The sequence below is a fragment of the Malurus melanocephalus genome, unplaced genomic scaffold, assembly GCF_030028575.1.
Source record: "Malurus melanocephalus ecotype Western Australia unplaced genomic scaffold, MMel_1.1 scaffold_58, whole genome shotgun sequence".
Lineage (NCBI taxonomy): Eukaryota > Metazoa > Chordata > Aves > Passeriformes > Maluridae > Malurus > Malurus melanocephalus.
The window spans coordinates 1,084,027-1,108,201 of NW_026623290.1; the positions used below are offsets into that span (position 1 = coordinate 1,084,027).

At 42.4% G+C, this 24,175-nt stretch overlaps 1 protein-coding gene across 1 annotated transcript in view; it reads left to right on the forward strand.

Annotated features, from left to right (window-relative positions):
- The window catches only part of AGBL1 (AGBL carboxypeptidase 1), a 291,262-nt gene that overhangs the window by 203,140 nt on the left and 63,947 nt on the right, over window positions 1-24,175 (forward strand). The window contains exon 22 of the mRNA XM_057365794.1: window positions 5,768-5,932. Coding sequence (XP_057221777.1) covers window positions 5,768-5,932 — 165 coding nt within the window. The remainder of the gene's footprint in view (window positions 1-5,767; window positions 5,933-24,175) is intronic.

Consider the following 24,175-nt stretch of genomic DNA (forward strand, 5'->3'; position numbering starts at 1 on the left):
TTTGTTTGTTTTTGTTGTTGTTGTTTTTTAATTAAAAATAATGGCATTACCTATGGCATTGGTTAGTCCTGCTGTCAAGAGTTTGCTCTCTGTACTGTCACATCTTCATTGGGTGGTACAGGCAGCTTTCTCCTCCCCAAAACTGTCTGCAGCTCTCAGATAGCAATTTGGGGCATTCTTGATCCTGTTACTGTCAAGCAGTGCAGGTTCCTCTYGAGTGTGCAGCTCTGCTCTGGCACATCCTGCACTCAGCCAGTTCAGTTCAGTTTGAAAAGCCATGGTGGGGCAAGGTGAATGATTTCTCAATGTCTGCAGAGAGGGATAAGCTTAGTCCAGGTTCATCCAGGGCCTAAAATAGGTCCCCAGCATGTCACGAGGAAATGAATGAGACAGAAAACCGATGTACTGCTCAATTTTATTGGAAAGCAAGAACTCTGAAAAGAGTAGCACGTTTCTACATGGTTTGTCTGCATAGGTGGAAAATACCAACATTTCTCATTCTCTTTTTGTTCCTGACATCGCCACTCATCACAATTATGACCAACATAAAAATAAAAATAAAAAAAAAAATAGAAGAAGGGTATTGTGCTATTTCCTGTCCAAATACTTCCTCAGAATGTGGGTGCAGTCTTTGAGGAGGTGGGATGTTAAGTCCATCCCTGTCCCCCTGCAACCCTGACCCTAACCCTAACCTTAACCCTACTCCTAACCCTAGCTAGTCAGTAGAAAGAATAAAAAAACCTTTCCCCATAACAGACCTGGAGAATTCATAACCTAAATAACTGGGTTTTGTTTTATTTTTCTTGAGGAATTAGCAGCAAGATTTTGTTTATTTGGTTTTTTTTTGTAAGTCTCCTATGAGCAGTTTGTGCAGGACTCTCTCTCCAACAGAYTGGAGAGAGAAGGTATTTCATCTTATCATTCAGTCTAAATCTTGAAGAGTGTTCCTGGGATATACTTCTCTTTAAGAGTAGAAGAGCCCATTTGAATGGTTGAAACAATTACTACTTCTGTGCAGTTGAAGCTTGCTCAGCCAAAATGCCGGCTGAACTCAGCAGAAGTTTTGTGAGCAAGGCTTTTCTCCTTACCACGTGGCCAGAGCAGCAGATGTAATGAGGACAGGGCACCAGATGTAATGAGGACAGATGTTCAGAGCAAGGCACACCTCCCCAAGGGTGCCACGGTGGTCAAGGTTGCCATTGGCTTTCTTCTTGTTATCGTTCCTCTGTATCAGCATCCATTGACCTCAACAACCCTTCCTTCTTTCTCATCCTTTTATCTCTCCCATCCTTTTATCTTCTGTCTCTAACTCCAGTCCCTCTCATCTTTCTTTCTGGAAATTCCAGCTAGCCTGTTTTGGTTTTGGTTTTTTTTTGTTTTTTTTTTCCTTGCATCTTCAGCCTTTTCTACTCGCTTAATCCTCTTGAAATGTTTTGGCCCAGATTCCCATCCCCTCCACTTTGTCTGCTTTTGCATGCCTTACCTGCTGCTTAGGGATCTCTGGGGCATGAGAAAACCTGAGTTATTCCCTGCTGTCCTAGTTGTCCAAATAGCCAGTTCCCCAGCAGGTGTCTGTGCATTTTCCTCCTCAGGGGTTGAAAGTACAGTAACCTTCAGGGCTGGCTCAAGCTGAAATTAAGGCTGCAGACACCAGGCAYCAAATGTTTCATTCAGCTCCCTGAGTTTGCCCTCTAGAGCTCCCAAACGGTTTTGATTAGTATTCCGAGGGAGAGCTCACTGATGGAATTAGTGAGAAACCAGACTGTCAATTTATTTATACCCGGCCTTAGGGCATAGCCATTGTGCATGTGTAAAGCTGTTGAGATGCAGGGGATATTCTGTAATTGTGTGTGTATTTGTGTTGACTGGAAGTGGCTTTGCAGGGAAAAGCTCTCGCCCCAAAGACTGAACAGTGACCTAAAGCAGGAGAGGCTGCTGACGTGGCYGTGCTGAATGTCAAAAATTCCTTTTAGGAAGCAATTGATCCCTCTGAAATTTTCTCTCTGCTCATATTTATTAGTATCTTCCAGCTCTAATTTTACTGTAATTCTCATTACCCTTGTGGAGAAATCTTTAATTTAACTCCTGGAGTCTTTCCACCTCCTTCAACAATATCTGTGTTACAAAACTRTCGCTGCCTATGCCTCCTGGAGAATTTAAAGCACACGAGTAATGAATAACAAAGTTTTTTCATTACATCGTCATTTAGCCTGGGAAGAATTTTGAGGGCAAGCTGAGAGATATTGGAAACATTCAGTTGTGGATATTCATTTGATACACCAGTGCTGAGCATGAATGAACTGGTTTTCCAGTGCAATTTGATCAATTTTGTTTAGGAAAAATGGTATTGACAGCGTTGTGGCCAAATGATAGGTCTTTTATTCCTGTTTTTCGTATTACAATGGGCAATAAATATATCTCAAACTGGGACTGTTACTAGGCATCACCTCCTCCCATTCTGTCTGTTGYAGTATGAAAATGTGAAAAGGGACTAAGAAAAGTTGTTCAGCCCCATTATTCTCTATAATAGCCAGGAAACAATTAACCTGTTATCCCTTAACATGATGTCTGCAGCAGATTATTGCATGGCAGGGCCCAAGGGACCAATTTGCACTGTGCAGTGGAATGTGGTGCATCAAGTTGATGCTGRCCCAGGCTGCTACTTTGATGTAATGGAGAGCAAAAGCTGTGTGAGGATTTAAGCTGATCATTACAGTGGGGTGGTTTAGTTGGCATGTTTCTGAGGCTGGGCTAATTAGGACTGACGAGCTTGTCTGCAGCTCWCTGGTGCAGGGGTGCTGCTCTCTGCTTTAGAATTCACCTGGATCCTTTTGGCAGGGGAGGCTTTGCACYGTGCTCCATTGTCACACAGACGTGACCAGAGGAGGGGACAGAGCTGTAAAACCTCATGCCAGGGAGGAAGATGGGGTCACTGGGAATCCAGGCTGGCAGGACACTGCAGGGGAGGTGTTGGCACGCAGGGCACCTTCCTCCTGTGCAGCTGTGACAAACAGACCGTGCACTGTCACTTGGTAACAGCCAGGCTGCTCCCTACCAGCTTCTTAACCACAGCAAAAGGCAGCACTTCTACCCTYCTTTTCTTCTTTCTTGTGTTTCCTACAGAATATTTGCACAACTCTGAGTTGCAAGCACAAGGTCAATAATTTTTATTTTTTTTTGTGGCTAGCTGAGTTACATGGATACAAGGAAAGTGTCTGGAGGTCAGGCTCCCCTTTCAGTAATGCAATTGGCACTGATTATTAAACCACCACACCAGGTCCTGGCACTGCTGGCAGGTGCCATCAAGAACATGGGTTCAACGTGTCAGCTCTGTCCACAGCTTTGGTTTCATGGTAGTATGCTCTGCACCTCCAGCTCCTCCCTCTGCTGAGAACTGGGGAGGGAGGAAGGAGAGAGAGAATTKTCTGAATTAAAATAAACAGATATCTGTGTTTGAAGGGAATGAGGTGAGTTAACAGGTGATCCTCTGGCTGAGTTTCTAGCTGTTACTCCTGAGCTGTCTGGTGTCAAAGCAATAGGGKCCCATCGTGCAGCAGCTGACTTCARTGCATGAGCAGTTACTGTCTTAGGCTTCTGAGGTGTGTTATAGTTTTAATATTATTATTATTTCTTTGCTCATGGTTTCTTAAGGCCTCTTCATATCCCRAATAAAGCTCTGGGGAGCCATAGAGCCAGAGGCTGAGTTTCAGCTCAGGCACTGTTCACATCTCCTTGATAGCTCCTTGTTTAGTATGTTGCCTTAATCTTGGAAGCAAGACCCTGAGATGCACCCCAGGGAAAGCCTTGAGATGTTCTTTGTATTTTTTGCCCCTGAGAAAATAACTCTCTTGCTGTGGAAATGACATCTTTTTTCTCTGAAATGTCACCGCTTCTGCCTGCTGGTTGTAACTCTGCCTCACTAAAATACCTTAAGTCTTTTAAAGGAAAATAATAAAACATTTAGGAACTGATGCAGAGCTGCTGAGAATTCTCATTGTTCTGTGTTAATGACCTTCAGTTCTCATAAACTTCTCCCTCTGTTTTCTTCTTATTATTAATTACTGCTACACTTTTTACACCCATATCTTGCTTGGCAAAGCCTTGCAGTAGAGGTGAATAGGAGGAGAGAAGAAATGATGTGAGACATTTGCCCACTGTGATAAAGGCATCTAAGAGGCTGTCCAGGGAGCAAAAGTCAGTTTTTCTGGGGCCCTAGACCCTATCTAGTAGTGATGCTGTTTTCTCAGATTTTCTGTATGCTCTTCTGAGCAGGTCCTGCCTTGTCCAGCCACTCAGTATTTCTGTGTGAGCTCTGGATTATGTTCTTTATAACTGTGGATTCATGCTTTGCTCATAGGGCCTCAGAAAAGAAACTGAATTACAATATCAAGTCCATAGCAAAATGTATGTGTGATCAGAGAGGGTATTTTATGCCAGATGATATTTGCGTATGCTGGACCTGCTAGAGAAGAAGTGATGGTGGTGCATCATTGAAGTAGTTAATTGAACTACAGAAGCAAATAGTTTCTGTCCTCTAACAAAAATGGATAAAAAGAACTCCTCAGGAGAACTGCAGAAGTTTATGTGTGAAATATCTCTTTTCTTCTATCCACCTGTGGCTTTAGCTCAGAAATAATCTTCCAGCTATACGGAGGTGCTCACGCTGGAGGATCCTGGAACATTTTATAAATATAACTTTAAGTAGAGAAGGAATTAAAATCAACATTAAGACCAGAGCTCTGTCCCCTGTCATGGATTACTGAACACGTGTGGCTTCATTACCCATGAGATGCTCAATCAAATGTCAGGCAGAGTGCCATGCAGGCTGTGCTGGTGTGGATGGAGCTCACCCCGTGCTCAAGGCCAGGGTTTATTCTGGACTCCTGAGAGTTGCTAAGGAAACAGCCCAGGGATGGAGCTGGAACTCTCACAAAAGCCTGGCTGCAGAGATATTTYGTGCTGCAGAAACACACAGGGCTGTTATTGGCAGAGGCAGCAGCTGGCCCAGCCCCTGACGTGAGATGCATTAAGGGGTACACGTGATGAGGTCACCAAGTGCCAAAAACGAGGGATTTTGCAGTTTTCATTTCTTTTTGATGTCTCAGCTTTCTCTGCCTCCTGCCCTCCTCTCTCTCATCAGATGCATGAAGCTGCCATCGATTACACTGACTTGCAGTGGTGTAAAACCAAACACAGATTATTCACAATCAGCAAGGATCCACAGCTTGGAGAATTCCTCTCTTGAGAGATGAAGTTGATAATCCAAACCCTGCTTGTGCCACCAGCTTTTAACAGACTGAGAAATTCCTTAGAGGTGTTTGTTATTTTGCAATTACTTTGCAATTGATTTTCTTAAGAAACAATTCATAACTTGTTAAAGATCTTTTCCTCCCTTTTGTCCCCTTGTCCAGTTCCTTTTTMCATCCTTGCCACTGCCTAATGTTTATAATCACTGACCTATTTTTTTCTCCMATTGCTTAGAGAGACGACTCCTCTACAGAGAAAAAGCAAAACTGGATCCTAATGATTTGTAAAAGTGGATTTACAGTCAGATTCTCCTGGGGTCCAAGTCTAGTTCTTAATTCTTGACTTTTGAAAATTTAGTTGAGACATTTAAACTATTTTCCTYTGATTCCCCTGCTGTAAAACAGAGGCTATTTTGGAATAGCTTCTGTAGACCATGTGTYATGAATTAATTTACAAGTGATTCTGTGGGGGGAAACTTCCACATKGAGGAATCATGAAACCTTGTGCCTCTCTCCACCAGGGTCTGCAGCTGGGAACACAGGAGCTGGAGGAGATGGGGAGCAAGTTTTGCCTTGGGTTGYTGATCCTGCACCTCAAATCCCTGCCCTGCAGCAAGGAGCTGATGGCTCAGGCAGCTCTCCTGCTGGATCTGGAGGAGGAGATAACAGACCGGGCACAAAGGTCAGTGACTGTCGTATCCAGAGGGCTTTCCTGGGGGAATTGAATCGGTGGGGGTATRTTTTGGGTTTAAATCTGCAGAAATGGGCTGTCCTTATGGCTGAGGTTTGGAATTGAGTTGTAACTGACTCCCAAAGAAACTATTGAAGCAGTGGGTCCAAGGCCTGCTGCTATCCATGCAGAGAAAACAGGTTAAAGAGAGGGACCTGGTTTGTATTTTCCATTTTCCTATCCAAACTGCATCCTGGAACATGGGGATGGCGCTGCCTCAGAAAAGTGCATTAGAAGGAATTATTTTCCTGCTCACTGAGTGTCACATGGGGTTGTGTCCTGCTCAGATCCTCCATGGAGAGGGTGTCTTATAAGGAAGATTTTGTCTAAGTGCTGCAGGGTAGGGAACAAGTTTTACAGATTGGAAAAAGACCTTGATTGTGTGTTTTAGAAACTGTGGGCCACATTCTGCAAGTATATTCCTATAAATTCTTCTTTTCCTCACTGAATGAAGTCCTTTAGTTATTTAGAGCATAGATTTATGATTTTTCGATGCACAGGAAGAAGTTTTGATCCCACTGTTTATTTAGTACATACTTTTTCCAAATTGTAAAATTAATTGACTTGCTTCCTGTGTTCAGTGGGTGGCATTTAAGTGGGTTTACCCCATTATTAATACAAGAAGAATTTGAGCTGGAAAAGTGTCTGATCATGAGATTATTCAGCTTGAATTTGCAATGAAGCAAAAATACTCTGATTTCTCTAGGCCACCATTGCTTGTTAGTGCTCTGTGCATCACATATGTTTGCAAGAATGTTTTTCCAAGACAAATGGAGAAAGAARCCTTAGTGATGTGACAAGATTTGAAGCTCCCCGATGGCTTTGCCATCAAAGAGCTCTCTCAGCTTCATCAATGAACATCAAGTTTTTCAGTTGCAGAAGTACCCCTGTAATTTATAGCAGACTTCCAGTCTCTCCCCTGCAGGAACATTTACCCAACATTAGCACCACCTGTTCCTCATGCCAAAACTCATTCTTGCAAGCTTGTTCACAGTTTTAAATGTTTATGAGGGATGGTTTAAAAGGAGGGATAAAATGTAGAGGMATTCCTTCGGATTAGCTGTGCTCACTTTTAGTGTGAAAGTATAAATGGAGCAATTAAGGTGTGTGCTAAACACCATCCATGCTGTGGACAGCCAGCTGAAAAAATCATTGATATGCCATTAGAGAGAGCTGCTGGAGCATGGCTGGGTGGATGGTTCTGGGATATAAATCAAATTCTCACTTTTGAACTGGAGCTAGAAGGGCCTTTGCGTGAAAATAATATATGGGAAGAAAAACATCAAACCCTGACTTCCCTCAGACACTGACAAAAAGCCATCTGGTCACAGTAACTCAGTGAGCATTTGCTCTGTTCTCTGTAGCCTTCTGTTACTTTTTCCTTTAGTTGACTTTATCTTAATGGGAATTCATTCTATTTATSCGATATTGTGTGGCAGTTGACCAGTATGGAAGGAAGCTCTCTAATTTCTAATAGTTTCAAAGAAGTTAACAAAAAATARAAGTTCTCTTATTTTGTAAAATTACCATGTGTCTTCTACCCTTCTTCAAGTTTGCCCAGCACAAGTGAGCACCTCCGTGTCATTGCTAAAAGGAAACTGATGGTTAGTTGTTAATTTTCACTTCACTGGGTATAATTGCWGGTTTGTGACATTTTGCTGTCTTGGATGCAATTTGTTACCATTTTCAGAGCAGGAAAGCAGATAATTGATAATCCCACCCAGAGGTGTCACATTGCAGGAGGTTGCAAAAGGCTGGGTGAAGGGAGAGGCAGGGACCAAGGTGTTTGCTAGCATATTCYTTYTAAAAATAARTAATCCATGGAAAATAATTGTGCAGCATATTGATTCTGATTCAGAAAATTATTACTCCGCTCCTGGGTTTCTCTGGGCCAAGAGAATTCCATGGTTTGGTTTTAGTGGGAATATTGGAGGAAGAATGCAGAATACAGAGAGCTCACTGATACAGACAGGAGGGCAGCTATTTCTATATCACTCTCTCTACTCACAGGTTTTGAAAAAATAAAAATTATTCTTTATCAAAACATTTCTCTGGAGGAAGCTGAGGGGTGCCACTCAGTCTAATATTAATCTGTAAATATTGAGTCTGATCTAGTTTTGTGAGGTAGCACCACAGCCTTTCAGCTTTACTGCTGGTATATCATTAGATAAATGGAAATTATACTCTGCTGCTTCCTAGACTAGRCCACTTTTTTGGGTTTAAGGAGAGTGAAGTGTTTGTAGTTTAAAATTAGCTCTGTTTTCCTCTGCAGTTACCAGAAAAATGCACAGAATCCTCGCCTGCTTTCTATACTTTGCTTCAGAAAGTGTGAGTAGGTGTGAATGCAAATACCCACATTTCTGTGTATCTTTGCCAAAGTAAAGTCAGGCTTGGGKATCCTTCAGGTGCAACACAAGAGAAGTTCTGGGTGGTTAGCTGGTGAATTGTTTTTCTGAAATGCTTTAAATAACGAACAGCAGTGTCTTTCCAACAGCTTACAGGCTATCCCTGTTCCAGAAATCTGCAGTGTCCTGGTCCCAGGAAATGATATTCATGACAGATATTTAAGTGGGAGGCAGTAGCTTTTACTGTGGCTAATGTTTTCTGGCAAAGGAAAACGTGTCCCAAAAACTGTCCTGCTGGCKTGTCTAGAAAAAGACACAAATATGGGCGAGTCCTTCCATAGCAGTACTCACCAATATCAAAAGAAAAGACTAGTATTGTTCAGCYTGGATGAAAACACCAGCTTTTCTTAGCTGTTACAGTGTTGTTTTGTGGAAATCAAGCTAAATTAAGCTGTGAGCAGTGTGATGTATTGCCCTGTGCCTATGTTAAATGCAGCTAGCTCAGCCTAATGTGTTTTCTGTAGAAGGGTTTCTGAGTGCCCATCTCTGTAATGCTCTGGGTGACAGGTCAAGCTGTGGAACAAGAAGTTAATCCAGCACTGGATAAAGCTGACTCCCAGATGAAATGTCTCATTGCAAAGGTACAGAGATCAAAAGCTGCCGAGCCAGAGATCTCTTCTCTTGTGAAATCCCTGCAGTTCGTGTCCTGCATTTGTCTCTCTTTACCCTGGTGGCTGCTGTGCGTGGCATGGACTTGGCATCTCAGCCTCCGAYAGCAAACATTTTCACCTGTCAAGGTTCATAACTGGTGGTGTCCTTTAATTTTCCTCTTTGGGCTCTCTGTGCTCTGGGTGTGCTGCAGCCTTGTTCTCTCACCACCGCTGTGAGGAGATGACGGAGCAGGGCTGGACCCTGCCTGCTTCCCCAGGATAAACTATTTGCTGTGTACTTTACAGAGCTCTGTCAGAGGCAGTGGTCAGTAAATTGGAGCTGTCAGGAAGTGCCTGCTCTAATGGAGGCATCCTGTGAGAGTGGGGGATTTCTCACACTGCAGCGAGTCCATTGTGCTCAGAATGCTGTCTCCAGTGACCAAAGAAAGGTGAAAGAAGCCTTTAGCAGACCTCACTAAACATGGTTTGGTGCACAGGCAGGAATTCTTTCCTGTCCTCACTTTAGTCTCTCATTCCCCTGAATTGCCAGCTGCAAAAGGAATCATTCACAGGCATGAGTGGGGCAAAACTTGGAATAAATTCACAGAAGAGGCAGTGCTACCTCTGAGAATAAGCAGGAGGGGCTGAACTYCCACCAGTGGGGCTGTATGGCTGAGGGGACAGTGAGCATCCCCCCTGAACTCACCATGTCCAAGGATGTCATGAAGTGGCCTAAGAGCTCTGTGTCTCTGTTTTCAAATGTGGCAGCTGTCTCAGGAACACGCCAAAAGCTGCAGAAAGCACAAAATGCAGCACAGAAGGTGCATTAGAGCTGCAGTGGGTGATGGTGAGGAAGAAAGTCTAAATTGTTCCAGGCATTAGTTGGTGTTTTAATTAGCAACCTGTGCTTCTGGCACACATGATATGGACTCACAGGTTTACTCAGGCACTGCCACCCTCATGTTACACAAGACTTCTGCAGGGATTGGCTKTTGTGGCTTTTCTTTTCATTAATGATATTTGGGCATTTTTCTGCATTGAACAGCCCTTTTTCCACCTGAATCCAGTTGATCTTATGGGCCACTCTGCAAAGGTCAAAGGCCACATATGTGGAGAATTTTCTGGGCTTTGCAGCCACTTTCAACAAACAAAGCCACGTGTTAGGTGCTCATAAAAGCAATTTATTCTGCTCTCTCTCAAACTYGGCCTCATAAGACACTATGGCCATGCCCTCAGAAGAATTACTGATTTATATTTCCAGCATCCCTCTGTGCCTTACAGTTAATTCTGGCRTTCAGAAGCTTTCTGCTGGGAAAGTGAAATGCAGCTTGTACATTGGACATCATGTTTTTTTGACAATAGTTTTCATGCCTCATTTGCTATAAAAATAATTAAGTTTTAAGTCATTGCTGTCCAGGTAGCTTCACATTTGTCATGGCCACAAGGAGGATGGGAAGTGACTGTTCACATAAAGCAGGTTTAAGAGAGAGAAAGCAAGAGCAATCCTTTCCTTCTACTGTATCCTCCCCTTCTTCCTTGTGGTTTAAACTGAGGCACGTTCCTTAGTTTTCTTTTTTTATTTTTTTCCTGCCCTCCAGGTTGTGCTAGGAAACATTTTGCATAGTCTGCAGCAATTGTGGCCATTTGTTCATGAGACATCTCCTGTGTTAAGACAGGCTTTTGAGAAGTCATATTCTGCTGACTCAGACGTTATTTATCTCCTGTGTTTCTTCATCATTTCTTACCTYTCTTGAGCAGAGCCAAGTCTTTTTCCACCCCAGATGGTAAATATGTCTCGCTCTGCTATTAATCAAAAGCAGAAGGTTTAATCATTGCTGGTTTCTTTGTCCAGATGCAATCTCTTCATCTTCCATGCAGTGAGCCGAGTTAGATTGGTCAGTGTGTGCATGGCAAAGGCAGTAATCGACAGGAGGGATTTGCAGATCATTTGGAGCTGTGTTTGCTGTTCTTCTGTTCCACATTGATGGACCACCATGATCCTGGATGGTATTGAGCTGYTGGATTTCCCATCTGTTCCCTACAATGCACCTTCTCCTGATTATGGCTGTGCAAGCAATTTCACTCATCATTTAAACTGTGTGGTCAAAAGGTGATTCAGATCAAATCAAAATGATTTTGCGGAAGGGAAGCAAACAAAAAAAAAAAGGGAAAATTTCACACAACAAAATAATGCATATAGAGCAGAGCATGCTCGCTTCATTTGGGGCATCTTCAGTGCACCTTTGAATGGCAGAAATGTGGTGTCACACCACAGTGAAGTGATGGAAAACATTTCCCCTGCCTGGTGGGCTGGGCCTCCCTATTCTTGCAGGGGAAGGAAGGTGTCAGTGTTATATTGTTTTGATTGTGCAGACTGAAACAAACTGCAGCTCAAGGGATTAAGTGAGAGACAGGAGCTCACCCTGCACAGCACCCCATCCCCTCTCAGTTTGGGTGCAGGAGCAGTTACAGCATCCAGTCCTGAGGCAGATTGGACAGCTGGACTCTGGGGAGCCCTCTGACATATGGCTGAAGATGAAAGTGCTCTTTCATCRTTTGGAGAATCTAACCACAGCAGGAATTATTTGACCAGATTTTTGATTCAGGTTTTTATTTGACTTGAGTTACATTTTTTTTCTGTAAGATTTGGTGCATTTTTAGCCTTGATCATCTGTAGACATTAAATACCTTTTGGCAGCTTTCAGAAGAGGAGGGTGTTTATTGATTCTATTTTTCTGCTTAGTCACAAATTTTATTGCTGGTAAAGGAATTTGAAATTTCTACTGCTATATGAGCATCTCTGGATGAGGTATTTCTCATTTGAACACTGGAGAGAGAAGTGCTGTGGGAATGCATTTACCTAAGTAAACCAAACCACTTTATCACTTTGGTGCAGAACAGGGGCAAAAGGGGTTTCTATAATGCATTTCATAAACCACTCGTGAGAGCACAGCCTAACATTAACTCAGTGTGACAGGTGTGAGAGTGGCTGGGGCTGGGTTTGGCTCCAGAGCAGTCTCAYGTTGCTGTAACCATTTAGGATCAGTTCAGGAAATGCTTTAACTCCTGACTGTTTTATAACACTCTCCAGAGATCTTTCACACTGATGTTGCTAAAGAGTGGCACCTTCTTGGCCCCCCAGGGTCTGATCTAAAGAATTGCTGCCTCTCCTATTGAGAGGAAAAAAAMCATCAGATTTCAAGTCTGGATCTATTACAGATTTTAGATTTTATTGTTTTTATATGCCTCAATAATCTTGTTTTCAAAACAAAAATGTCAACTTTCTTCTGTCCACCCCTTCATCCTTCTTATCCTGCTCTCTTCTGCACCTCTCCTTTGTTATTGTGAGAGTACAAGCCCGGAAAATTCTTTGGAGGCTCAGCCAAGCAATGCAGCCTATAATGAATATATTTGGTATTCAGAAGGCTTTCATGTAGCTGTTCACAGGTGAGCCGCTGGAATTCAGCAACTTTTCATTAACACTTTCTAGAGCTGTCCCTATTTTCCTCCTATCGATTTTTATTATTATTCTGAAATGTCTCGCGAGCTGCTCAGCTTCTGTTGACTGTTATCAAATGCCAGCTCCAGCTATGCCAGGCTGGGTGTTAGTATTCATGCTCATTTCAGAGGTAATTAATTTATCCTTTTTCACCTAATAATAACAATTTAAATAGATGCAGAAATGAGGGAGAGGAAAAGAGCAAATGGGAAGCGAAAGAGATCACAGAAGGAACTTCAAACATGCACAGAAGCGCTGCTTGCTGTCGTATCTGTCTGAGGTTATTCAAATTACCAGACTCACACAGATCTGACTGGACTACAGATAGTGAACTTGTGTATATCCAGCAGAACAAATGGGCTCTGCAGTGCCCTTTCTGTGAGGCATTTTGCTGTGGTGCTGTCTGGCATCAGACATTTTGGTATTGATTAGGAGCATCTGTATTTCTGTGCTGCACTCTTTCTCCCTTAAGGTCTACCTTGAAATACGAAAGCCACTGGGATCTTTCTCATGCTGGGATAGAAAAATAAACCTGAGGGCTACCAGGGGTTCAGCAGTTCCCATTTATGGAATGTTCCCCAAAGAAAGGCATTGTGAGGGATGCACTCTTTTCTCTGAGGTGCCCTTTAATACAGACCARGACACTGCTGACACCAACATAGAACAGATTTTTTTTTTTTTTTTCCTAAGAGGATGCAAAGGATAATGGGACAATCAGTCTGCTTAGACTGCTGATCATTTTGAATGCAGGCAGAGGTGGGATTCCATATTGAACATGTCACAGGTCTGGTGTTGAAGAGGCAGCTATATATGGCCTTATATCATCTATATCTCTACTRCAGCAGTAGCTGAACACCAGTTGCATTAGATTTAAGGCTCTGGCATAAGAGCAGAAGGAGAAAACTTTGTCAGTGCAACTCTGTTGGTGATCCCAGTCCTTTGTTTCCAGCTCTGTTTCCTTTGTTTGACCTTGTTCAGAGGATATGGATGCACAAGGCACAACTGCGGTGGGAGTCCTTGTGTCTTTGGGTGGGAACCATAAATAAAYGCTGAGGTTGTTTCGAGGATCTTGGTTATTTAGTGTTTCCTCRTGGAGCTTTTCCAAATGGTATTCCCAGAGTCCCAAAATAACTCGAGACTTGTGAAAAGCAGAGAACAGTCAGATCTGTGATACCAGTACATGCTACAGTAGTTTCTTTCAGGCAGGCCAAGCAATGGAAGGAGTAATTAGATGAAATGTGCTTCTAACCCTTTAGAAGTAAGCATTTTTTTTGGGAAGTTGTGTATTTTTCCCCTCTTCATTGCAATTGTCACTTCAGTTGGCCTCTAATTAATCTGCCCACAGCTCCCACAAGAGCTTCTGGAGGAACAGTCATGCAGGTGAAAATAAGAAAATAAGAGGCAAACCAGAATRAATGCCAGTGGTCTGTGAGCCTCTACAGAGCTGAGCATCTCCCCACCCACCAGCAGCATCACAGGCTCCAGTCCTTCAGAGCAGAATGTGGTTCTGGGAGTAGTTGTGCACACATTGCTGCTGTCTGAAGCAGGTTTCCTGTCATGGGTGAAATACAGGGCTAGAAGGAGCTGAAATCCCTGTAAAGTTACCAGTGGGAACCAGTTTTTCAMAGAAGTTTGTACCTGTATAAATTATTCAATCAATAAGAGCTAAGGAGTCCCACATGGACTTGATTTAACAACGCTCATAGTCTCATTGTGTCCCTATCGCTGCCTCCTTTCTCTGCAAAGAGAAAATAAGAGCAGAGATTTCTGCTTTCGAGGCAAATGCTGTGCTGCAAGTCCTTTTGGTCTGGTGCCCAGCCTGCAAATGAGAGTCTGAGCAAGTCTCCTCTACTGTGGTGACAGTGTGCAGCTGCTATCTAGGAGCATATCAAAAACTTAGCGAGACAAATAAGAGACTAAATGGTTAAGGGGATAGAGAAGGCAGAGAAATTCATAATTAAAGCTGTCAAGTTGCAGTAAAAGGAACGTATAGCCTGGAAGGAAAGCGGGTGGGCGAGCAAAGTGTCATATTTGCAGGTGAAAGTTGGCACTTGAACAGCATTTTAAAGCACTCCAAAGCCACCTCCACTGGCATCTCAGCTGTATTGTATATTCTGTCAGAGGCTCTGGCTGTTGAGAGCGTTGTGGCTGTGACTCACTCACAGACCCTGCCTCTTGCTGCCTCACCAGACACTGCACACAGAGACAGGCAGAGGCATTGTGTGAGACTGGAGATAAATAYGGGCAGGTTGTCGTTCCAGGGCCCGGCACACACGTGCACCAGAGAGGATGAGTGCTCGTGCACAGAGGTACAAACGGGAAAGCCAATCCCTGCAGCCCCTGATAATTCATTGTATTCTCACAGAAACCATATGGGGTTATTGGGATGTGCATGTTTAACACAATGTTGGTAAAAAAGACTCGTGAGAATTAAACGAGTTGAAAGTAGAAGGATGTGAGGGGGAAGGTGCAGATGAAATTAATACACAGCCATTTGTATTTCTRTTTGTTCCTGTTTAAATATGTTTCTAAGTGGAGGAAAATATAAATTTCTGTAAGGCCAGATTTCATTTTTAAAGTAACAGTAGCACGCTTTTTGGGTAGATTTTCAAATATATCTGGGCCATTTAAAAATATTTAATCAGCAGCTTTATCTGTGGTGYATTATTCACCATTTGATCTATAATGGCTTTCTCTTAAGCATTAGCTGTGACTTACTATCTTAAATCCGTATTTAAACATGAGTTTGAGGATTTGGACTTGTAGGGGAGAGTAAGCAATAAAAGCAGTTGAATKCCAGAACAAGATTCTGCTATCAGGCCAGTATGATCAGAAATTTGGAATGAGGGGAAGAATAGAAAGCATCTGTTCTCTATTTCTGTGTCTAATCTATTTTTTTCTGTCTAGTCTACCCAACAAGTTTTTACATCACACTCTGTACTTGAGAATTTTTTTTCTGAAGGTGCCATTTTATAGCATCCTCCAAAAAGCACCAGCATCTCATTAAAAGATTAAAGTCCTGTGCAATTCAAAGAGAAAGCAAACACCCATCTCAAATAATAAAGCAGTGTCTCATCTTCCATTGAACTGCAGGGGGCAGCCAAGAATTTGGGTAAAGTGTTGCTACCCGGATTTATCTTGCCAGGCTTTTCCTGGAATTAATACTTATTTTTTTTTGTTTCTAGTGCACAACTTGTGTTTTCCATCTGTGAAAAGGTGAATCACAAGAGAGGATCCACTGTAGTACTTTAATACAGTCAAGTGTCCCTCCTGACAGTGCTCAGAGTTGGAGATTTCGAAGAGGGATGTAACAACTTGCCCTAGTGGACAACTACAGAATGCCCCTGTCTTCTGGGGGAATGATTTTCTATATTCAGACAGTGATTTATTTATACCTGGGAACACGAGGACTCATAGCCTTTCTGAATAATTAGAATAACAATAATTCCATCTGATGAAATGTTCCAGTGCTCTCATCTTCTGTATAAGTGCCTAATGCTTTTTGAATCTTGCATTGCTCCTCGCTGCACCCTGCTATCTTGAGAGTTTTATACATTAGCTGCATGTTGTGAGGAAAGAAAATATTTCCTTTCATCCGCTGCTCTTTCACCTTTGCAAATGCACCTTTGTCTTCTGCTGTAACAGAGAATAATTGGGAGTGCCCAAATTGCCAGGCATTTTGTAAACAGCTATCACCTCCCTTCTCATGCATCTAGTCATGAAAGAGGATWATTTTTTTAAATCTTCTTATGCCTCTAACTACTTTTATCACCTACTTTGTACCCTGCTTATTTATGTGGTACATTTAAGATATGGGAAAGCAAGAATTCAGAATGGATTTCCTAGGCAAAATGTAGCATTTTTTAAAGTAACAGTTCTGTAATATTTTTAGTGTTGTTCATTGCCTTGCCACTGAGGTTTATTATTTTCAAGACGGRTGGTATTTTCCTGGATTAATCGCTTTTTTTTGATGAACTGTATTGGAGAAACCCTTTTCCATTTAAGCAGTTTTCCTGGAGGATTACTGGCCACAAATGGGGCTGGTGAAGGACACCAGAATCTCTCATGTGCATGCCCATAAAAAGCGGAGTCTTTTTTTAGACCTTTTAGATTTCAGTGTTAATGTGTCTGGCCTGAAAACAGTGCTTATTCTTACCCAAATATCCCAGAAAGGACTGAGTAGAAAAGAGAGAAAGAAGTTGATGAGGATGTGGTGCTGATATTTTGTGTGAGAGAACAGAGAGAAGATGATGGAGAGTCCGTGTCAGAAGTGGATTTGGAAGGGGAAGAAGGGCAGGACAAGACTCAAGGCTTCTCTCTGCCTTGCCCCTCAGCTCATGGGAGTGATTCTCAATATTACAGAACCTAATTTCAGGAACTCAGGATTTTAAAAAAAGGGCCGAGTGGAAATATAAATAATGGATTAAGCTGAAAAATTGGTTTAGGCACTTTGACAATGTCTCTGAGGTGTCTTTGCCCCTTTCAAGGAGAAACAGATTGGAGACACGAAATGCAGAAGCATGGCTTTTGTTCACTTTTCTCCCTCACGTTTTAAAATCATATCCARACTCTTATTGTGCAAATGTGCTGTTCATGATCAAAGACTTATCTTGGAGCAGAGAAGGTCCCTGGAGAGCGAGGCCTGAAGGCTAAGCCTGCAATGTAGCTGGCTGAATCCCAGTCTGTTTAGGAAATCGAGTCATGTGTGACCCAGCATCTGCTGATCCAGTGAAGTGGGGAGCAGTGTACCCCACGTCCTTCCCTAACTTTTGATCCTTGCTCCCTTTGCCAGCCCAGGTCCCTCTGGAGGCCATGGYCCATCAGGAGTTTGCCCTCACCACTGTCAGGTGTCTGTAAGGCCTTTCTGCAATGCAMCATCTACTAATTCCTGACTTTTTATCATAAATGGAATACTCTGGCATAGGGACTGGAGTTTATCTGCAAGGGATAATGGATGGGATCAATGRAAGTCTTGGCCCTTTTCAGTGGATTTTTCCTCATGTCTCATTTCTGGCATTTCCATCCTGACTCTAACAGCAACCAGCTACTGGGAAAGAAGCGAGAGAAAGATGTTCAGTGAAACTTCAGAGCTGATGCCCTGCAGGTATGACAGGAGCAGCCATGAAAGCAGCCCTCCTGTTTGCACAGAGATCTCTCCTGCCTTGTGATGCTCTCCTGCCTCTCTYGTGGGACGCTGGATTTGTGTGCTGTTAGCACAGCTCAAACACCTCACACACAGCAGGGCCCTTGATCTGTCATTAAAAATGTCCTTGACACCCTGTGGCATCAGGAGGAAGGCTTGTGATGCTGATTGCTGGCAGCACTGTTCTACCATGGATGGTACACAGAAAGCCCCAGTACATTTTGTTTTAATTTTGAGGGAGGGAGGATTGGTTTTGCTACATTTTTTTTTTTTTAAAGAGTTTCCCCAAAGGGTGTATGAGAGCTGTGAAGGTAGGGCTGTGATCCCAGCAAGGTGACCTTTCCATCCCTGTAGGTTCTGATGTGCTTTTTGATTATTTTGTTTTGGTTTGGGTTTTTTTGTTGTTTAGTTTGAGTTTGCTCTTTCTTTTTTTTGTCACTTAGTGATGTTCCTGTGCACTCTGCAGCCTTGCAGGACTGTCCTCTCAGCTTGATCTGTGGCTGAAGTAATCAGGCAGGGTTTTCAACTACTTCACAGCTTTTACACCTTCTGAGTGTCCAGCCTACTTCCATCTTCTCTAGCAGCAAAAGTGTGCTGGAAAATTTCCCTTGTTTGCACCTGTAAGTTTTYTAGAACTTACCTGATTAAGAAAATTAAGACACAGGGACAGACGCCCTTGTTTAGTCCCTGATGGTGGGTCAAAAGTGGAAATTAATAAGACAGGAAATTTGTTTCTGCTCTGCAGTCAGTAAAGGAAATTCACTGGAACTAAATTAATCATGAAACAGGCACAAAGAAGMGAACAGATTATCAGGGAATTAACTCACTAATTAGGTTCATACCAAAATTCAGAAAAGGGTTTTCTTCAAGATAACAACTGAGTTCAAAGATCAGCAAGAGYTGGTCTTGGGGTACACACAATTTTTTATCAGAACTCTGCAAAGGTTTTATTTCAGCCCAGCATTTGGCTGGTTATAATGGAATATCAGAAAAGCTGCAGGAAGGCATTCAGCAGCTGGCATCATCTAACCACAAAGTGCGAGGACAGAAGCTATTATCAGCCCATTCACATCACTAAACTCTGGYTCCTGGTGTTAACAGCAGTGTGGGAGCCCTCTCTGTTATGGCACCTTGCTAAATTTAGAGCTTGATTGCAAACCCTCCAGTGAATAGCAGCTGCTTGCTGGTGAGTGTTTTTTTCCAGCACCAGGGTGAGCAGAAACCACATGCAGATTTAAGTGAGGTGAAGTGCTAAAACACCATCCTCCATGTGGCACTTGTCAGGACCCCCAGGTCACCCTCTTTGTTCCATTTCTCAGTGGCAGGATAGGATGGARGCAAATTCCTGAATTTCCAAGTATATGGAGCTTGGCTGGAGTCTCCTCGCTGCTCTAACGGGAAGCTTCTCTCCATGATTCTTTCTTAGGCTGGCTCTAGCTTGAACCGAGGGTTAATTTAGGACCCACACAGCCCTGCTCTTGTTAAATCAAGATTTATGCTGCCTGTCTTGCTCGCTGCACTTTAGCACGAGCTGCTCGCTGCGCAGGTGAAATGTCTCCTTTCGTGTTGCCAGGTGTGGAATCTCCGGTGGAAGGAGCACAGGAGAAAGGAAAAGAGCTCATTTTGCAATTACTCTCTGCTCTGTGCTATAAAATCCTGCCAGGTCTCTTCAGAGCCTCTGTRGTGCCACAAGGTCCCTGTCACAGGCCAGGCTGGAGCAGAGGCCACGCTGGATCAGTTTGTGACTGGTTTCTGCATTCTTCTTGATGCCTTAGGAGTTTTAGCTTCTCTATTTTCATGCATTGTTGTAGTTCTCTAGTGTAAAGTGCTGAGCTGCTGCTCTCCCATCTTTAGATAAAATAATTCCTCTCTGGGCCTAAAATCCAAGGACACCTCACTGCTCAGGGGCCCAAAATATGGAAACAAYAGAGAATTGGGSGGAGCAAGCTTGGKGRAATTGATATCATCACCTGAAGGTGTAATTGGAGAATTGGGGCTTGATATGTTCATAAGACAGAACTTATAAAAGGTGAAGATCTCGTGACTCAGTGTCCATTTTGGGTGCAGCCTTATGAGGAGGCTTTGCTTGCCCTGAAATCGTCCGTAGGCCCGGATTAAATTTACCTTCTTTTATTCTCTTAACTTTATCCGGCCTGTGTTTCAGGTGAGCCCTGTTTAAGGCATCATTCTTAATGAGCTAAGCTTAAACCAGAGCTAAAAGTGGCTGGAATGAGAGCGAATCCATRTGAGAAAGGCCCCCTGCTTCCTCACTTAGGCTTTCCCGTCTCGTGCTTTAGGCGCGGCTCAGCGGGATCGCAATCAAACCGCGCTCGGGAACATCTATTTCCCACTTAGGACTTCCCGGGAAGTGAAGTTTCCACCTTGTTTATTTAGAGTTTAAGCGTTCTGCTGGGTCTCTTTCTCACTCTCGGTAAATAACAGCCGTCCTCAAAATTCTTCGGGCTGATTGYTGAGACTGACAATCTGTGTGTTTTTGAGTTGCTGAGCCGGATTAATCCGTAATGTACTGTGGCCCGTGGATGGGAAAACTAATGCGTTGAGGATGTCACAAGGAGTAAAAGCCAGAGGACTTAGTCTTCCTGGACACGTGGTGAAGTACTTCGGTTGTGATGTGAATAAATCTCCCAGCAGCAGCAGTGCATAAACTGTTAGAGGAGTCTGCCTTTGAAACCAACATGATAGAGATTTTATAGCACCAAAACTAATTCAATTCGGGAAAAGCTGGGGTTTTTTTTTTTTTTTTTTTTTGCGCCTACCTGTAGCTTGTTGTGGTAAAGTGTATTCCACTTAATATTGGAGCTGATGGCAGAGGATCAAACACACATACACGAAGAAAAACAATACTTCCTTCAGGCCCTCCAAATGGATTCACCAAGTTTATTAATCATCTCACGGTTTAGTATTTGGCAATGCCATTTTTCAAGCATTTTCTTTACAGTCATTGAGAGYAATTCATCCCCTCTTGTCTTACACACCTTTCATAGGTTCCACTAGTAGCAGGGTAACTAACTGGGGAATATTATCTCACCAGAGGGAGAGGACTTTTTTTTACAAAAGAGAAGGCAAAGTCTATGGCTGAAATCTGTTCTTCTTGGTGTTTTGGAGTCAAAACCTCTTCATATCAGAGTGTGAAAGCTGGAAATGTATCTCCTCAGACCCAATCAAAAGACACACCTTATAAGCCCTTGCTAAAATGCAGATAGGAAAATAAATATGAGGTCCATGGATTCTACAATTACACAAAATTCAATCCAGAGTTTACACTGTGATAATTCAGTCCTGTGTAATCCACACCAGACTGATRAAATATCATCTTGTCCTGTGGATGTGACCCAAGGCAATTGAAGACTTCCCTGTGCTTTGGAACAGGCCAGTTGAGAATGCAGAGCACAAATTCAGGGAGCAAAATATTCCTTCTTTTTGCTTTTAATACAGCAAAACATTTTGCTGCTCCTTTGGTTTCCTTCCTTCAGTCACAACAAAGGAATGTTGGAAGTGGCTCCAGAGAAACAAAGCCTGGAAAAGAAAAGGGATTTAGAGAGAAGAGATTAGATGAAATTTGCAAGAAAAAGCTTTAGGAAAGAGCTTTAATCATGGAATTACCAGACTTTCTCCAAATAACCTATTTTAGCTCCCACCCTCCTTACATTTTCCAGGTATCTAGCCTGAGCCCTGGACAATAATTTTCTTGCCTATCCAGCCTAGACTTAGAAAATTAATAATTTCTATGTATCTTCTGCACCATTTTCAGCTGATCCAAGTCCTCCTTGAATTGCTTTGCCCAAGCTGGAAACAAATCAGTAGCAGAGATCTTAACAGTGCTGGATGAAGAGAGAACAGATTAATTTATATGTCAGCTTAAATTCTTTATACCCACACAATATTCTATTAGCATTTTTGTAGCAGAAAGGAATGGGTGGCTCRTGTTCAGCTTCTAATTTTCAATAACACAAATCAGTATTTTTTCCCAGTAGAAATACTGCCTTGTCATTGCTACTCATTTTCTGTGTTTGTACCATTGATTATTYCTGTCTAATTGAAGTAACTTGTACTTGACCCTATTGAATTGCAACTTTTTTTTCAGGTTATATCTCTAGTTTGTCAAAATTATTCTGAATTTTAATGCAATTTTTGTCTTACTTTGGTTTCATCTGCAAATTGAATTAACTCACATTGCATTTCATCTAAATCTTTAATGAAAATATTGAATTGTACCAAATCCATGTCCGAGTCCTGCAGAAGCTCATTCAATGCATCCATTTTGACAGTGAAACACTGAGGACTGCTCTCAGAGTACAATTTTCTAAACAGTTTAAATAATTACTCTGCTGTAGTTCACCTAGACCCTGCTGCTTATTTGCAGAAAGAATTTGAAATMGWTTTAAAAAAACTTTACTAGGTGACRTCTCGTCCATAGGGTATTCCCCTGGTACCTACTCAGAGAAGGAAATTAGAATGGGCCATCATAATTTGCTCCTGACAAAGCTGTGTTGACTGATTCCCACTTCTTCTCTCCTAAGTACTTCCAAATTGTTTCTTCGCTCTGAGGAACTGGAGTTACCTTGACAGGCCTTTCGTTTGCTGTCTTCTYCTTTTTTTTTTCTCTTCAAAAGACAGTTACTCTGTTGTGTCAGTTATCTGGTTCATCACCGCTCCTTCCTAAGTTCAAAAAAAAAAAAAATCATTAACAGCTTTGAGCTTGATTGAGTCAGTTCCTGAGAGCTGCAGAAGGAATACAGTAGATTCAGATCATTTGGAAAATCTGAGCAATTTAACTTCCTGAACCAATCCCTTTTGTGTTCTGGGCTTTCTTTACTCCTCTGTTAGTTCTTAGCATTAATTCATCACAGCTGACCTTCTAYGAAAACTGATGCAAAAATCATTCTTTTCAGCCTTACTTTCAATTAGTTTTCCTTCTATGGAAAGTGGACTCACAAATTATGCTGCATTTTACTGCTAATGAACTTAAAGAATGATATCCTTTGCTGTGTGATATTTTTTCCAGTCTCATCTCACTTTGTATTTTCATTTTTCAGACTTTTCCTAGCTGTTCTTTTTGCACTTTTGCACTCATTAGGCTATTCTAATTTTTTTTCTTCCAACTTCCTTTGTACTTTTGCCAAATATTTGAAGTCAGTAAAGATATTTTGGTATGACCAAGCTGGTCTTGCTACCTTTCTTTGCAATAAAATAGCTTGATGTTGTCATTTTTCTCAGGAATGTACAGGGGTTTGTTTAAATCTCTTATAGAAAGAAATTTCTTAAGGACCCTCCCCCACATATCCACCCACTTCCACTGAATTCTCTGCTCTGGTAGATTTACATAAAGCCTTGGCTGCTTGATCTTACTCTTTCACTAAGCTTTGGTGGAGTCCTTTCATGGAAGCACCTTTCATGGTTCTGAGATTTTTGTCWTCTTTCTCTTACGGCACCGCTTTGCAAGGAAAATGTGAGTTTGTGCTTTAATGCTAGAGAACTTCATGTTTTATGCTGGGTTGACAAGGTCTTTAAAAGTGAGAAAATCTGCTCAATATCAGGGTTCATTGCCTGTGAAGGAAACTGTGTTCCTGTTCAGAGTCACCTTTGCCTGGAAATCATATTTGCAGTCAGRCAAAGTTACAAGATGAATAAAGCCRCATTAKTCTCTGAAAGTGCAGCTCAAACAAAGATTGCAAATTTCATCACGTGCTTGTTGTTGCAAAACGGCTCACAAAACCTTWGCTCATTTTGTCTGAAGACCTTGGCTTTATCTCGTATTCTGCAAGTTCTGTTTCCCAAAGTCTCTTCRTTCTTTGAAGGGATTGTCAGGAGTTTTTGATCGATTGAAGGTGTTAAAAGTAGATTGGAGTTAGACTCYGGTGTATTGCTACTCCTTCAGTCTGGGTGATGCTCTATAATAGCCCAGAACTGGCCTACAAATCATCTGATTGCATTTGCTGGGTACCTGCTGAATGTAAACCCAGGGGGATTTGCTCTCAGATCTCTTGCTGGGTACCCTTGATCTGCCTTGTGGAATGGGGGGAAATCCTCAGTAAATTTCATAGCCTTGACACTGGTCAGTGTCAGCAAATTTTTTTTTCTTCTGACTCCAGTGTCTGTAATTTTCTATTTCATTTGTTACTGGCCATTCCCTACCTTGTGTTGGAGGGAAGTTACTGGAAGTGAGGTTTCCCTGGAGCCTTTTTSTCTCCAGGTTGAACAGCCCCAACTCTCTCAGCCTGTTTTGACAGGAGAATCTTCAYGTTCATGAAGCAGGTTTGTTCTCTCCACTAAAGGCATCTTGGCTCCCTGTGATAATTCTCTTTCTCATAGAGCACTCCAGAATATTAAACATTTAAAACTTCTTTTTTACAAAGACTGTGGGCTTGCTGGGATAGAACAGACAGCATTTCTGAGTGTRCGTACAGGGGTGGATGTGTTTAGGTGTTGGAGTGTGCTTGCCTCAGTGTTTTGGAGTGTATTATCCCTTTTCCCCAGCGCTTATTATCTGAAGATTGAAATCTGTAGCTGCACTCTGTTGGGTTTGTGTCTCCTCTAATTG